Below are 16,511 nucleotides of genomic sequence, written 5' to 3'. Positions count from 1 at the left end.
TGACAGTCTATACTGCATTGCTAACACCACAGCAAACTTTGTGCATAGCAATGTATTTATTCAGCAGAACGAGTAATATAACTTTCCTTAACAAGATAACTATTTGATTAATATACTACACCCTGGGGTGCACAGCAGATTTATTTCCTTCCCAGATATATGCTTGAATCCAGGGATGAGGAGTAAATATTCTTTAGTCAGTTCATTTGCTACTTACTGGACCAAATCCTGAAGTCTCCATTCATACGTTATTCGTGCAAAACTCCAACTGAAGCCAATTGCAGTTTTGCCTGATTCAGAACTTCAGAAGTTGACCTCTTACATGTAGTGTTTGCCGTTTAATAGTACTTTGGGTGAATGCTTGGGATTCACAGGTTCAGATTTGGTGTAAGGCACCAGCAAGAGGAATTTGGTGGCCTCTGTGACTTCTGCTTTTCTGCTAAATTGTGTGCATTTATCTCATCCTCTCAACCCACTCTCTGCCTTTTGCCCTTTTGCATCCTGCCTGTCACATAGACTGTGAATTCTCTGGGATGCCTGTACATGTACATGCCTATACAGCACTTACAACATTGAGACTCTGATCCTTGATTAGAGTTCCTGGGTGCTACCGGAACACAAGTAAATGGCCTCCATCACCATAGCATCTGAATGCCTTCCACCTTCAACATATTCATCCTCACCATACCCCTGTGAGGCAAGGCCTTGCTATTAACCTCATTTTAAAGATGGGGGAAAGGGGGTACAGAGAGGCTGACTTGCCCAAAACATCTATGAGGGAGCAAAGAAACCCAGGTTTCCCAAGTCCCAGGATAGTACCCTGACCATTATGCAAACACATTTGGTCCTTGATTTGAGGGAACACTAGAACTAGGTTAGTGCTGCACATCAGGTGTGTAGATGTAAGCGGGATCTGAATGAATGCTTCCCTGAGATCTAGCTGGGAGGGGGAGTTTATGTTTGTGTTTGGGTGTAACTGTATGGGTGTGTTTATGTACATACAGTTTCCTCCTGCTCTGCTTAGATATTCAGCAGATAGAGCGGTGTCAAAATAATCAAATGTGGCTGGTGTTGGGTTACAAATCACTTTAGTACTGAATGGAGGGGTACTGAAATATGGTTACCAGTTTGTAATTATTGTAGGAAAGCAGGACTGTACTTAACCTGTCCCAAATAAGGAAGTCCTCCCCCAGTTGAAAGAACCTTGTTAAGCCAGGGGCTTGAATGCCAGAGCCCTGTGAAAGTAAGAGGGGTGGGACCAAGTGTCCCAGCCAGGAGGCTGTGAACCCTCCCCAATGGTTCTTCCTGGACTGGTTAAACCTATTCCTCCCCACTGTTCAAAGAAAGAGCTAAATAGGCTTCATTAGGAGCCTCTTTTCTTATTTTAAATGCTCAATCACTGAGATCTGCAATAACTTGAGATCATAGAATATCAGGGTTGGAAGGGACCTCAGGAGGTCATCTAGTCCAAGCCCCTGCTCAAAGCAGGACCAATTCCACAACTAAATCATCCCAGCCAGGGCTTTGTCAAGCCTGACCCTAAAAACCTCTAAGGAAGGAGATTCCACCACCTCCTTAGGTAACCCATTCCAGTGCTTCACCACCCTCCTAGTGAAAAACTTGAGACCATTACTCCTTGTTCTGTCATCTGCTACCACTAAGAACACTGTAGATCCTTCCATTTTGGTACCCACTTTCAGGTAGTTGAAAGCAGCTATCAAACCCCACTCATTCTTCTCTTCTGCAGCCTAAATAACCCCAGTTCCCTCAGCCTCACCTCATAAATCATGTGCTCCAGCCCCCTAATCACTTTTGTTGCCCTCTGCTGGACTCTTTCCAATTTTTCCACATCCTTCTTGTAGTGTGAGGCCCAAAACTGGACACAGTACTCCAGATGAGGCCTCACCAATGTTGAATAGAGGGGAATGATCACGTCCCTCAATCTGCTGTCAATGCTCCTACTTATACAGCCCAAAATGCTGTTAGCCTTCTTGGCAATAAGGGCACACTGTTGACTCATATCCAGCTTCCTGTCCACTGTAACCCCTAGGTCCTTTTCCGCAGAACTGCTGCCTAGCACACTCGGTCCCTAGTCTGTAGCAGTGCATGGGATTCTTCCTTCCTAAGTGCAGGACTATGCACTTGTCTTTGTTAACCCTCATGAGATTTCTTTTGGCCCAATCCTCTAATTTGTCTAGGTCCCTCTGTATCCTATCCCTATCCTCCAGCATATCTACCACTCCTCCCAGTTTTTTGTCATCCTCAAACTTGCTGAGAGTGCAGTCCACGCCATCCTCCAGATCATTAATGAGATGGGGCAGTGTCTCTGCCCCGCCTGCAAAGAACTGAAAATCACTAAGAGACTGATGTGCAGAGGTCACAGCAGAGAGGCAGGTGGCAGCAGAAAGTGATTGATAGTCGGCTGGTGAGGTGGCGAGTGCAGCAAGTGGCCAGCAGGGCAGCTGGCAGAGAGGTGCAGAGGGTGAGTGCCCAAGCAGCGGAGCGAGTCAGGTGCCTCCTTACCTCCACCCAGGGTGGGAGGCGAACTCTGCAGATGCACCTCTGAACTCTGGGTCTGCACTGACCAAGGACAGCAACTGTGAGTGGGGTACAGAGAAGGGATGGGCACGTTAAAGGGACTTTGGGGTTGCTGGACACTGCCCAACTGACTTGGGGGTGGGTCTTTTGCTCACGGTTTACGTTTATGAACCCTGTTTGCAGTGTTTTCCCAAATTAACGCCAAGATACTTCCCTCCCTTTATTAAAAGTTTATTTTCTACACTCAGACTCTGTGTTTGTGAATGGGGAAGTATTGCCTCTCAAAAGCACCTAGGGGTGGTGTGTAATTTTCTCAGGTTACTAGGTGGGGGCTTGAGCCGGTTCTGTGTTGTATCGATGGAAAGGAACCCCCAGATATTGAACCCAGCCCTGGCTGCTGCTGGCTCTGCCTGGCAGAAGGGTTACAAGGGAACATCTCTACAGTGTATTCCAATATATCTATTGCTATCAATCTCTCACCTGCATACTAAAGTTCACGTATTGGGAGTACGTGCATTAAAACACAGGATGCCAAGGATGGCTTAGGTGTAATTAAATTAATCCTGCATGATGCAGAAGGATGGAATCTGAAGATCCGCTAGAGCTCCCTTTCAACTCAAATGAATCCTTAAATTCCTCTAAAAACATTAAAAATGGATTATGTATGTAGGTTTCCTATCTATAAACCCAAATGAATTTCTGCTCCAACAGCAATGTCCTCCTCCTTATAAATGGCATCTTTATACCTGAAATGTTCTGGTCGAAACACCATCAGAGCAGCTAAAAATGGCAAGGACTTCCCTGAATTGTTATTGGGATCCATTTTCTTCTAATTTCTCAAATAAATTCGCATCTTGCTACTGTCCAAAAACATTTATCACAGGAAATCTGTTTTTTTCTGGAGGAAGGCGGGGAGTGTAATGTAATTGCACAAAGACTCAATAAGAACTAAACCATTCCACTGAAAAAATTCTTCATCAAAAATGTTTTGTTTGGGTGCTAAGTAATCTGCTTTGCTTTCCATCTCCCAGTGCCAGACATATTATCACTATTTGTTTTTATTGAAAAACAATTTTCTTAGTGTTAAACACAGCTGATTATCTTCACCTGATGCAGTTAAACTCATCACTGCCATTCCAGCCTTGTTTTTAAAAGTACAACTGAAATAGACATCCCCTAAACAAATCCAAAAAGGGTTGTTTTCTAGTGAAGACTTTATTCTCATCTGTTTGATTGCAAAAGACAAGGCGGTGGGGAGGGGATGGTAGCGGGGAGGGCAGAAAATAATATAAATGTCAACATGTTTTTAAAAGCAGTTTATCATGCAGCATGTTTCCAGAGCACATAACTGTTCTAATTCTAGATGGATTTAGATTAGAAAGACTAAAATAAACTAATGTACCTTGAGATATGTTCTGAATACATAAGAGTCAAATTTGCATTGTGAAATTCACCCCGTGCAGAGAGCAAGCACATAGCCTAAGCATCATTTACGTCCCAGTTTAAGCCTCTATATTTATAGAGAATTTAAGAGGTGCGTGCATAGACTATACGATCCTTCTGCACAGGTGAACTTTGCTCTCCGGGCCTAAGAAATATGCCAATTTATGACATCACAGCTGCCTTGTTTATAAAATGAGTTAAGCCTACAGCAAACTTGGGCACTAATCCTGCAATCTGCTCCATGTGGGATGGACACACAGAGCCCCACTGACTTCATGATCAGCACTTATAGTTGTGTACGGAAAGGGAATAAAAGATTAATCAAAAAGGAGATGTGTCAGTGATAAAATAAAAAGCATTAAAGAAATGGTAATTGTTCAGAAATATAATCATACCATGCAAGGGATCTGAAAAAAGAATCAAATCCTTTAACATAACACAAGATACCAGAATGCAAAACATTTCCACCTACAGGCACCAGTAAAGTGCCTGAACAAAGGCCAAGTTCAGTGGCAAACACAAAGAAAGGAAAATAAAAAGGATGTCACAAGAAGGAAAGAACCTGAAATAACGCTCCTGCAGGATGAGTCAGTATCTGAAGTACCTACATATTTCAATGAATATACTGCATTGGAGACCTCTATTCAAGTCAGATCCAAGGAACTCGGCAAAATAAATTTGACCACAATAGCTCAATAGGCAGCTATGCATCAAAACTTATGTATCAGTAATTAGACATTTGCGGTTGGTCTTTGGCTAGAAGTGTTCCAGAGCTGGAGTTCATGGGAAGTTATTCTTCATATTAAGAAAGAATGGTACTCTCTTTTGAGTCCAAATCTAGATCACCGGAACCTTGGCTAAGGCAATTCTGAATGTGTCTTTCAACACACTGGCTGCTATGTGTATAGCGGGGGTGGGGGCGATTTCTTTGCTGCTTCTAGCTCCCAATTACAAAAGCAAAGACAACAATGTGTCTGACACTCCACTGTATTACTCCAGCTGTATGTCAGTGTAACGCCACTGACATCTGCATAACTGGCTTAGAGCTGGAATCATGCAGTTGAAAATCAGGCCCCACATGCTCATTCTTTTTCCTGGCTCCTCATGTTGCATAAAGACAGCCTCAATGCTCTGCTTTTTTCAAAGGGGGGGAGGGAGTATTTTTCTGCTTGTTTTTCATATTAGAAACATTTGGTCAATCCTAAGGCCTTGTCTAGACTTAAAGTTTTGCCAGCATAGCTATGTCAGATAGGGGTATGATTTTTTTGCCAACATAGCTACGCTGTCAGAAGCCATAGTGTAGATGCAGTTATACCGGCAAAAAAAGTCCTTTTGCCAGCATAGCTTGTTTAGCTCAGGGAACTGGTATAAGCTATTCAGACAAAAGGAATGTGTCAGAGATGCATTTGCCAATATAAACTTCACTAGGAGGATTTGCTGGTACAGCTATAGCAGTATAGCTATACTGGCAAACCTTTTAAGTGTAGACAAGGCCTAAGGGTATGTCTACATTGCAAATGAAGGCCCGATTGTAGCATGGCTCGGCATACCGGTAGTAGCTTTAATCTAGCTAGCACGGGTAATGATAGCAGTGAAGATGCAGTGGCACAGACTTCAGTGTGGGCTAGCAACCCAAATACATAGCTAGGGGCCCCAGCAAGCTTGTAATAGGGCAGCTAACCTGTGCTGAAGCTCATTCTGCTACGTCTGCACATATTGTTACCCACACTAGCTAAATTAAAGCTTGCATGGGTATGCCTACCTGTGCTTCAATTAATTGACAGTGTAGACATACCCCCAGACTCAACATGCCATCCCCTTAATTGGGGGCTGCAAGAGCTGCTCAGTGGGCAGGGGCGGCTCTAGCAATTTCACCACCCCAAGCACTGCGGCATGCCGCGGGGGGCGCTCTGCCGGTCGCCGGTCCCGCGGCGTCGGTGGACCTCCTGCAGATGTGCCTGCGGAGGGTCCGCTGGTCCCGCAGCTCCGGTGGACCTCCCGCAGGCACGCCTGCGGATGGTCCACCGAAGCCGCAGGACCAGCGGACCCTCCGCAGGCACGCCTGCGGGAGGTCCACCGGAGCCGCCTGCCACCCTCCCGGCGACCGGCAGAGCGCCCCCCACGGCTTGCCGCCCCAAGCACGCGCTTGGCGTGCTGGGGCCTGGAGCCGCCCCTGTCAGTGGGCTTCAACCTCCAGATGTGAGGTTACAGTCCAGTTCTCCAGATCAGAGGATGTCAAAGTCCCCCAGGAAACAGAAGTAGACTAGGACCTGACATATAAAAATCTACGTAAAAAATCCCTCCTTTTTATTTTTTGGATGGAAAAATCTCCTTAAGAGGGCGTCATAAAGGAGCAGTACAAGGTAAGGATAATTTTTCAGGTGGAAGGGGGTTGCAGTCCCACTGATGCACAGCTGGAGTCATACAGTGAAGTATCAGGCACATTGTTTATCTTTTGGTTTTGCAATTGGGAACTAGTAGTGGCGAAGAAATTTGTTCCTCCTGCACATAGCAGCCAGCGTATTGAAAGACACATTCAGAATTGCCTTAGCCGAGCTCCCAGTGATCTAGAAAGCAAGCACCATTCTTTCCTAAAATGAAAAATAACAGCCCATGAACTCCAGCTCTGGAATACTTCCAGCCAAAGACCAACAGTAAATGTCTAATTATCAATATAGAAGTTTTGATGCATAGCGGCCTGCTGGGCTATTGCGGTCAAATTAATTTCGCCTGTTGCAATGGATCTGACCTGAACTGGGGTCTCTAATGCAGTATATAAAGTAACACATGTAGGTACTTCAGATATTGACTCAACCTTCAGGAGCATTTTTTCAGGTTCTTTCCTTCTTGTGACATGCTTGGTACATTGGTACTAGCACATTGGTAGCTGAACTGGGCCTGTAAGTTTCACTGAGTGCAAAACAGTGGTCCAAGCTACACTAAAAACTCTCTGCAGGCCAGGAGATAGAGAGATGGTGATCTGCAAGTCATCAAAAGTCAGAGGTGGTGATATGCAGGTAGAAAAAGGTATAACATGATTCAGTTACTGGAAGGTGAAGTTAGACAAATTCAGACTGGAAATAGGTGTAAATTATTAACAATGAAGGTAATCAGCCACTGGAACAATATACCCAGGGTCATGGTGGACTGTCCATCACTGGCAATTTTAAAATCAAGATTGGATGTTTTTATAAAAGATCTGCTCTAGGAATTATTTTGCGGGGAACACTTTGGCCCATATTATGCAGAAGGTCAGATTAGATCACAGTGGTCCCTGCTGGCTTTGGAATCCAGGAAGACTACTTACTGTAGGTTAAAAGAAATTATTAGGGATTACATAATGAATAATTTCCTGAAGTGAATTACAGGTATTTTTACCTAAACAGATTATCTTCTGTCAAAAAATCCCCAGCTATACCTATCTGAGTGACTGACAAGAATCTTCCAGGTCATGTTCAAAACAATGCAATATATATTAGCAGCACCACAGGAATGAAGGACCTAGCGGAAGCAGGCTCCATGACAGGCTGGTGGGAGAAGTGGTTTTTGAGAGGACTAGACTCCCATGAACCATGATAAGAAAAATGGCTGGGATTTTTAAAATAAGTGGATCAAGACCTTTTATAATAAACATCCCGGCCGACAATTTCACATCATACATAGAACTAAATGCTGAAGCTCCTAGACATTTTTACTCAGTCCTTACTCAGTCAAAACTTGCATTGACTTCATTGGGATTTCTGCCTGTGTAAAAACGTGAGTCTGGCCATGTCTCCACTGTGAGTTAGAAGTGTGATTCTCCAGCATTAGGCCTCATCAAGCTAGCGTGGGTGTAAACAGCAGTGTTGTCATGGTCGCATGGTAGCAGCAGCAGCAGAGGTAGGGAGCTGAGTATATAGCCACCAGTTTCAGGTGGGTTTTTACTCAACACAGCTCAGCCGTGTCTCCGCTGGTCCTACGCATGCTCTGCGGCTACCCAGCTATTTATACTCACACTAACTTGAGGAGAGCTAGCATTAGGATAGGTACATAAGCAGCAGCATTACACCCCTAGCTCGTAGTGTAGATATAGCCTAGCATTAATTTCCTGTTACAACTTAAACACACATTGTACCATACAGTCCCACACCATTGTGTTCTGTGGACCAGCATTAGCAGTGATTTCAACACACCTCTGAGGAACAGTTTGTTAGATCCCTAGTCAGATACCACAGGGATGAGCATGGTGTCAGAACCCAAAATTAAACGGAACAGAACTACTGTCAAGTTAACAGAGAGAATACACAACATCTATTTCCAGTACTTATATGGCCCCCGTTACTATAGTATCTGAGCACCTCACAATCTTTAATGTATTTATCCTCACTACATCCCCATGATGGATGCTATAATTCCCTTGGAAAACTGAGGCACAGAAAAACTAAGTGACTTGCCCAAGGTCACACAGAAAGTCTGTAGTAGGGGAACAGGGAATTAAAACCCAGCTTTTCAAGTTCCAGGTTACCAACCAAGCCAGCCATCTTTTCCCAAGTAATGACTTCAACAGAACTATGCTGATTTGTACCAGCTGAGGATTTGGGCCAATATGATGCAGTCCAAGCCAGCAAGGTGTGGATGTCCAAGGTGCTCCCAATCTTGCAGATCCTAATTCCCCAGTCCTGGTCTTCAGTTGTTGCTGAACATTAAAAAAAAAATGTAGCAGAATTGTACCGTCACTACGATATGCTAAGTTTAAATGAGACTAAATGGCAGAATTTTATTTTTGTTAGCAGGAGGCAATCAAGCATCCTTTCAACTCCTGGTTGAAAATGTCCCTATGCTGCATATGCCCCATTATGCTGATGACCAATCTTTAGAGAAGATAACTGACAACTGAGACATAATGTGAACCTTCCCACTGTAATAAACTCAGAGGCCTGTAGTAAAATAAACCAGACTTTTAGCCAGTCAGACATAAAATCAAATTAAAGAACGAGTTCACTTTGAAGAGACAGAACTAGATTTTAAACAAATATAGCAGCACGTAATTCACTTTTAATGGGACTTTTTCCTAAAGCCACACTAATCATAATCCCAACAAGGTAATTTGGTTACTTTGTGCATTTACGACACGTCACTGTTCATTATGTAATTAAGTGCCATACATGTGAAGAACTCACCTCAAACACAAAATGGGCAAATACTTTTTAAATCATTATTTATGATTCACTCTCTGGAGCATCTCTGCTGCAATAATAAGATCTTATCGCTAGAAAGCACCTTTTGCCCTGAAGGATCCAAAGCATTTTATATACTACAGTACATATGTTCACAAAGACTTTCACCCACCACTGAAATCTCTGGGGTGACATGCAGCAGCATTTTTCACAGAGCACAGCAATACTATAAATGGTAGTTTAAGACACAACTGAAGAATAATGTCTGGTTGAAACTGCAAGAGGACTGTAGGTGAATAGAAGGTAATGATTCAAAAGTGGAAGCCAGCTAAACCTCAGATAGCAGATCTTATTCATGGTGAAAGTGGCATGGGATCTTTAAGTGGTCAGGACCTTGATTTTGTATCTGATTTTGAGACAGTATTCTTCATCAGCACAGTAGCCCTAGCTGGAGCACTGAGTAACAAGGAGAAATACCACCTACTGAATCACCAATGTTATTTCCATCAACACTTGTGTTTTCTTTAAAAGTCTACCATCCAAGACCTCACGCAGCTCCTCCCTGCCTGGCATGTGAGATCTGATGAATTACAGCCCAAGGTGGGGTAGCTGCAGGTTATGTGGAAGACGAAAAGGGAAAGGAGTTAATAATTTAACACACACAGAGGCATTTTTCTATTTGTCACTTAAAGTGTAATTTCTTCTGTGAAAAATGGCTCTAAAAATGGCAATGTGGTGCTTCATATTTATTACCTCTCAGTGGTTGATTTACAGAGCAAATCTACTCAGATGGCAGGTTAAAAAGGGTGGTTTTGGTTACAGATAGTCTGGAATCTGAGAGGCAAGCTGGTTTCTTACTGGCTCACATATCACCAGCAAGAAAGATTCTCCATTTGAAACGTAGTTCATTTTTTCTGTTGATAATGTGTAAGCCAGAATGGAATGTAGCACACGCTCTCATAGTTGCATTGTTTCTTCAGATCTAACAGGAGTAAAAAGTCATGAAAATATATTTTAGAGGCTAAAGTAAGTGGATATGACCAAATGCATGCAGGAGCAAATCTGATGAGTACATAGCGTAGCTTTCTACATGGATCTATATTCAGTGTTTTTTAATCAAGAATATTCTGATCAATATGCCCATCTGATCCTAAAAAATGGTCCCCACTCAGTGCTTTGTGTGATTTTTTAAATAGTATTCACACACACACACACAAAAGATTGGAGTCATGGATGGAAGGCAGAGCTGGAGTATGTATGATACAGGTAGCATTTATTTTTCTTGTGCAAATGTTATGGTTCTGCTGTGAGAATGTGCTAAAATGAACACTCTCCAAACCTTGCATGTAACTGAGAGTAGAGGGCCCAACCAGTTCCAGAAAAAAGGGATGTTTCCAAATACCAATTTTTTACACTGTGCTCAATGCCCAGTCCACAAAGCTCCCTCCATACCAGTGTAACTCCATTTTTGTTCGTATGTGTTGATTTGTGTGTGTAGTCTGTCAGATCGACGATGACGTTTTCATGCTCTCTCTTTTTGTGGATTCTGGAGTGATTCTGAATTGCAAAGCGTGACGCGCATTCTCAGGAGCATATTGGGCAGACAAAGTCATTGGTGAGCGTCTTGGTAGCAATAGCAGGGGTATGACGCTTATCCCTGGCAGCTAACAATCGATTATTTCTGTCTTCTTCAAAGGCTTAGAAAGCTCTGAGTGCTGTGTGCTGCCCTGCTGATCTATTTAACGCAGCCTTCTCAAGATCATCCACTTTTACTGCACCAAAGTGTGTGCTGTTCTTGATGCTGTCCTTGTAGCGCTTTCTGTGGGTGGCCTTGATTCTGGTGTCCTTCTGCCAATTCGCCATAGAAAATGTTTCTGGGGAGTCAATATTCAGGCATCCTAATGACGTGTCCAACCCAGCGTAGTTGGGCTTTTATCAGCATGGCCTGGATGCTTGTGACATTTGACTTTTGGAGAACCTCCAGGTTGGTGATTTTGATCCCCGTAATGGCACACAAAGACCACATATGGAAGGCCTCTAGTTGTTTGATACACCATTTGTATGGTATCCAGGTCTCTCAGCCGCAGAGATGTGAGCACAAAAGCATGATAAAGTTTTGTTTTTGTTGAGAGGGCTACTGTTGTGGGATTTCGGGACTTTGTTACATAGCTTTCCTAATGACTGAGAAGCTTTCTGTATCCTGTTTGTGATCTCTTTATCAAGAGATCCATCATTAGAGAGATTGCTGCCGAGATAGGTAAAACTGTCAACTTGCTTAGTTGGATTCCACAAATGGATATGCTAGGGGATATGACACGGAGTGGTGAAAATGATTGATGCAACATCACCGTTTTCTCTAGGTTGATTGTAAGGCCAAACAATTTTGATGCTTCAGCAAAGCGATCTACGATGCACTGGAGATCTCCCTCTGTGTGTGCTAGGAGGGCACAATCATCTGCAAAGAGTGCTTCTCTTATTAGTAGTTCTGTTACTTTTGTTTTTGCTTTAAGCCTCATAAGAATGAAGATTGAGCTATTGTGTCTGTATCTGATGTATATGCCTCTGTTCAGCCTAGTTGTAGCATGGTTGAGAATTTGGGTGAAGAAGAGGTTGAACAGTACAGGGGCAAGGACACAGCCTTGTTTGACTCCATTTGAAATGGGAAAGGAGTCAATGAGATCTCCATTAAAAAGTACCTGACCTTGCATCCCCTCATGAAATAAACGAATGATCTTTACCAGTTTTGGTGAGCAACCAAGTTTGCTGAGGATTGTCCATGATCCTTCTTTATTGATTGTATCAAATGCTTTTGTCAGATCAGTGAAGATACTAAACAGATCCATGTTTTGTTCAATACATTTTTCTTGTATTTGCCTGATACTACAAATCATGTTTATGGTGCTATGACCAGGTCTGAATCCACACTGAGTCTCAGGTATTTCGGCTTTTGAGACAGATGAAATCAGTCAGTTCAGGAGGACAGAAGCAAAGATTTTTACATCAACAGATAGGAGAGCTATCCCACGGTAGTTATCACAGATTATTTTGCTGCCTTTATTTTTTTTTTAAAGGAATAACTGTGGCATCTTTGAAGTCTTGTGGCATTTCTTCGTTGTCCCAGGTGTCAGTAAGGATCTTCTGGAGTGCTGTCACCACCTTTGACCCGCAGATTTATATATTTCTGCCAGTATTCCATCTCTGCCCGAGGATTGTTGTGTTGATTTAAACACATCCAAAGCACCCAGCATGCATACCCAGAAATCTGAGAACATTCACAAAACTCACTGCGTTCAACATATCGCTAGTACACAAAAAGCAGTGTGGTTCTTTGAACCAACACCATAGCTCCACCAATTTACTACTGTCTCCGGTTAGAGCATTCCAGAGATTAATAGCAAAACAGCAAAACATCAAGAATTCTCACTTTCCCCCAAGGGCCCAGAAAAGACCTGACCTGCATGCAACAAAAGACCCATAAAAAAATCACCTCTATTTGGAAGTGGCGAGTCTGCCCATAGCGTTTACAGCTCTAACATAAAGGGACCCATTTATTTCCATGTTATCACCTTCCACCCACAGTAGCATTACAAAAAGATTCTGTTGGTGACAGGAATCAACAAAAGCTTCATTTCTTCCTGCAATGGCAGAGCAGTTCCAGGGAGACCAGGGTAGTTTGGAACAATAACTAAAGGTGGAAAAATGTCAAATATCTTTAAACACAAGGGGCTTTATTCAGACTGAAACATGTATGGTAGCACCTTTTGGGATAGGTGTGTTCTGTGCTCTGGCTGCATACATCAGCTGCAGAGCAAACTCAATAAGCAAGGCCAAGGGGAGAGAAGAAAAAGGCTCTACAGTAAGGAACTTAGTTGCTGCTTGTTTCCTACAGTCTTAAACCTCAGCCAGGGTCTGGTCCCTCTCTTTATCCCCAATAGGGATGCTCTATTTGCAAAGGTGCATGAACGCTGGTAAAGTAACCCCCTCATATGCAGCTCCATCAGGAAAGCAATACAACAGCCTCTCTTCTTCTTGATCCCTTTGGTTGGGGGCTGGAAGATCTCCTGCCCCATATCAACTGAGTCAGAAGGAGATTCTCCATCTATGTTGGCAGGAAGAACCAATATTGAAAGGGGATTTACTCCATGTTCCCCTCTAGCACCATTTCAGTCTTTGTGTAGGTTCGGTGATGTGGTGGTAATTTAGTAAGGAGTTCTGCTATTGGGATGGTGACTGCCTATAAATCAATAGATCAGCTTTCAAGTAAACATAATTTCCTTGGTCAGGCATTTCTTAGTCCTTTTGATCATGCCTGTTATTACCAGGACGCTGAAGAAAATACCTGTTTGATTTCATTTTTATTTAGTTTGGCTTTTGGTGGCCAAATAAAATAAATCAAACCTTTTTTTTTTTATTTTTCAGAGTCATCCAGATATCAGTGACTGGGGTATGAAAATCAACTAATCAGGTGATATTTGTTCTCTATGTGTGTGTGAGTGCTGCCACCTACCACTAGCTAAGGGAAATGCAGGAGAACAAGCAAACTCCAATTCAGAAAAACAAGGAGTCCGGTGACAGCTTAAAGACTAACAGGTTTATTTGGGCATAAGCAAGTGAAGTGAGGTTTTTTACCCATGAAAGCTTATGCCCAAATAAATCTGTTAGTCTTTAAGGTGCCACCAGACTCCTTGTTGTTTTTGTGGATACAGACTAACACAGCTACCCCCGATACTCCACAATTCAGAGGAAAGGCATCCTAATAACAATATTGGGAGCATACCTATGGAGGCTGCATACGCAGGGTACAAAAAATATGCTATGCTGAGATACTGAAGACAGAAATGATGTTACAGTACCTGAAGAAGCAATTCTTTCTCAACCACTTCTTCTGTCTTACTGATGAGCCGTTTCTGTAGCGTGTGTATCTTCTGTATCAATTCATAGGTACTCGGGTCACTGGCCTGTTAAAGAAGAACATTATTTTTTAAAGTACAGCTATACAGCCTATACCTAACAGTCTATGCCTCTTGTGTCCTTATTGTGTACCAATATGACTGAATGAAATATGAGTGTCTGGGTTCCTCTTTTACTCCAGTAGCAGCATGAACTGGTTGAGAAGAGCATACATGCAAGCAATCCTTCTGAAGCTAAGCCTCTCAGTATGGGAGATCTGCCATGGTAGGCCAATGTTTATGACCACCAACCTGGAGAGTCCCTTTCAAACTTAACATTCTGATGGGGCATCCCAGCAGCCTAATCCCAAACAGGCAAGGCTGGGATATCTGCACATGCAGCTTGTCCTGGGGCTGGAGGGGAGGCAGGAGGAGGAGATTAGTACTTCATTTTTAGCAGAAGCCATTACTGACATACATGGAGCAGCACAGGCATTCAGAAACCATGCTGATGGATGCATATCAGACCCCAGACAAAGAGGAGCTCCTGAGGGAGCGGATTCTGTCCTCTTGAATCAGAGGGAGGGACACTACAACGTTGTCTTTGAGAGTGGTGGAGGAGATCCTGGAGGACCTTCCCCCTATATAACTATTCTGAGTCTTTAAAACTCCCCTATGTATGGCATCCCATTTTTAAACTGAATCTAGTGCTTATAAAGGGGGCAGACTGCAGCCACTATACTGGAGTTCTCCAGCCGCTGAATGTGTGCAGCACAGGAAAAAGAAGAACAAGCTTTGTCCACATTTTTCCCTTCTCCTTGCACTCATGTATCTCCGCCCAGTTGCATCCCTGCCCACCATGCTCTGAGTGTCCCTAGGCTCTGTCTGCCAGAAGCTAGGAGTGGATGACAGGGGATGGATCACCTGATGATTGCCTGTTCTGTTCATTCCCTCTGAAGCACCTGGCACTGGCCACTGTCGGAAGACAGGATACGGGGCTAGATGGACCATTGGCCATTCTTAAGATCAGTTTTTAAGGAATAATAAAGGGAGTTCAGGCCCCAGGACCCATTCAGTCGTTGGCCCTTCTTAGACCACTGCCAAACTGGGTGCTAATTCATGACAACTGTATTGGTATCTTTTGTCATGGGGGATGTTTGTTCATAAGGAATTGGACCAAGACCCCATCAAAATCATTTAATATGGTTGTTAACATCTGCTGACCTTTCAGTGTTCCAGATCCAAACCAGTGACCTAGAATTGAAAGGCTTCATCTCCCATTATCAGTCCCCTGAAATATCCAGTCTCCTGCCACCTGATTTTTTGAATGGCATGATTTCCCATTTTTATCTGGAGCTGCTGGAGATTGTGCTTAGATCTCCTCGGTGCACTTCAGCATCCTGTATTTTATCTCCATTCCAGGAGAAAAGGTCAGCATACTGTGTAGCTTTAAACTCAGCACTGAAAGATCAGAAATTAACTATCATACTAGTCTGCACAGCCAAAATCTTCAGATGCACTTCTTTGGGGGATAGCATGTTATCACTCGTTTACTAGGGCAGCTAAACAACCCTTGGCATCAGATCAGAGAACAGCCGTATGCAAAAGAGATCTCAGCTGGCTCTGAGGTAATCTGAGAAATATCCAATGGTGTCAATTGAGCTCATATATTTGGTTTGTGCTTTTTTTGTCTTCATTTGGTAGGGTTGGATACCGTGAAAATTTGGACTTGCTGCAAACAAACATTTACATCATGTTAACCACAGTGGTTTGCACTGGAAACTCACTATTATTTATTTAGTTGCCTATTCTTCCCCTCACCGACTGCTTACCTCTCTGACCTCAGATCGACCCACTCCCTGTTCCACTACTCTCATCCTAGCCCCTCTCATTTCTGTCCCACACAACTTTCCATACTGAGTGAAGAGAGGGTCCACACCTTCACTAGGGCCTTGTCTTCTCTTCTTTGAACAATCTCTCCCTTCTAATGAATCATTTCCCTTTGAATCTCAACTCGAGACCTCCCTATCCTCTTTAGCAAAGCCTTTTACGATTGTACATTACGGAAGCAACACAAAAATAACACTGATTGCATTGTGTGAAGAAGCCATTCAGCGGTTAACCACCACTGGGACTATGGAAATTTCACTCTGCCTGCCCCTCTAAATGCCAATTTGCATAACATTAAACAAAATATGACTTGCACTATGCTGTTGATTTGGAAATATGGCCTTTTTGGTGCTTGTGATAATGTTATGCTAAAATGTTACCTCCAATTTTCTCCATCTGTGAACATTCATGGGGTTCTCCAGCTCCTCCTCTAGGGCTCTGCATCGAGTTCGTTCCTTCAGTAGCTCCTTCTGCATGTGATAAACCTCCTGCCTTAAGTTCAGGACAAAAAAGACAACCATGAACTTTCACAAAGAAATCAAACATCTGCATTAGCATTAACTCTTCATTCCCTTACATGCAGGATCATTAGCAA

At 43.2% G+C, this 16,511-nt stretch overlaps 1 protein-coding gene across 3 annotated transcripts in view; it reads right to left on the bottom strand.

Annotated features, from left to right (window-relative positions):
• CFAP58 (cilia and flagella associated protein 58) overlaps positions 1-16,511 on the bottom strand; it is a 99,551-nt gene that overhangs the window by 35,442 nt on the left and 47,598 nt on the right. The window contains exons 14-16 of one of the 3 annotated variants that reach the window (XM_039481151.1): positions 16,297-16,408; positions 13,991-14,095; positions 8,546-8,656 (exon numbers count right to left, since the gene is read on the bottom strand). In XM_039481151.1, the coding sequence (XP_039337085.1) occupies positions 8,546-8,656; positions 13,991-14,095; positions 16,297-16,408 (328 nt within the window). Of the gene's footprint in view, positions 1-8,545; positions 8,657-9,951; positions 10,120-13,990; positions 14,096-16,296; positions 16,409-16,511 lie in introns of those variants that run through there. The other 2 variants (XM_039481153.1, XM_039481152.1) reach the window with 2 other exon arrangements.

The sequence above is a fragment of the Mauremys reevesii genome, linkage group 7 (genome assembly GCF_016161935.1).
Source record: "Mauremys reevesii isolate NIE-2019 linkage group 7, ASM1616193v1, whole genome shotgun sequence".
Taxonomy (NCBI): Eukaryota; Metazoa; Chordata; order Testudines; family Geoemydidae; genus Mauremys; species Mauremys reevesii.
Note: the sequence above shows the minus strand (reverse complement) of the source record. Positions and strands in the feature narration are given on the sequence as shown.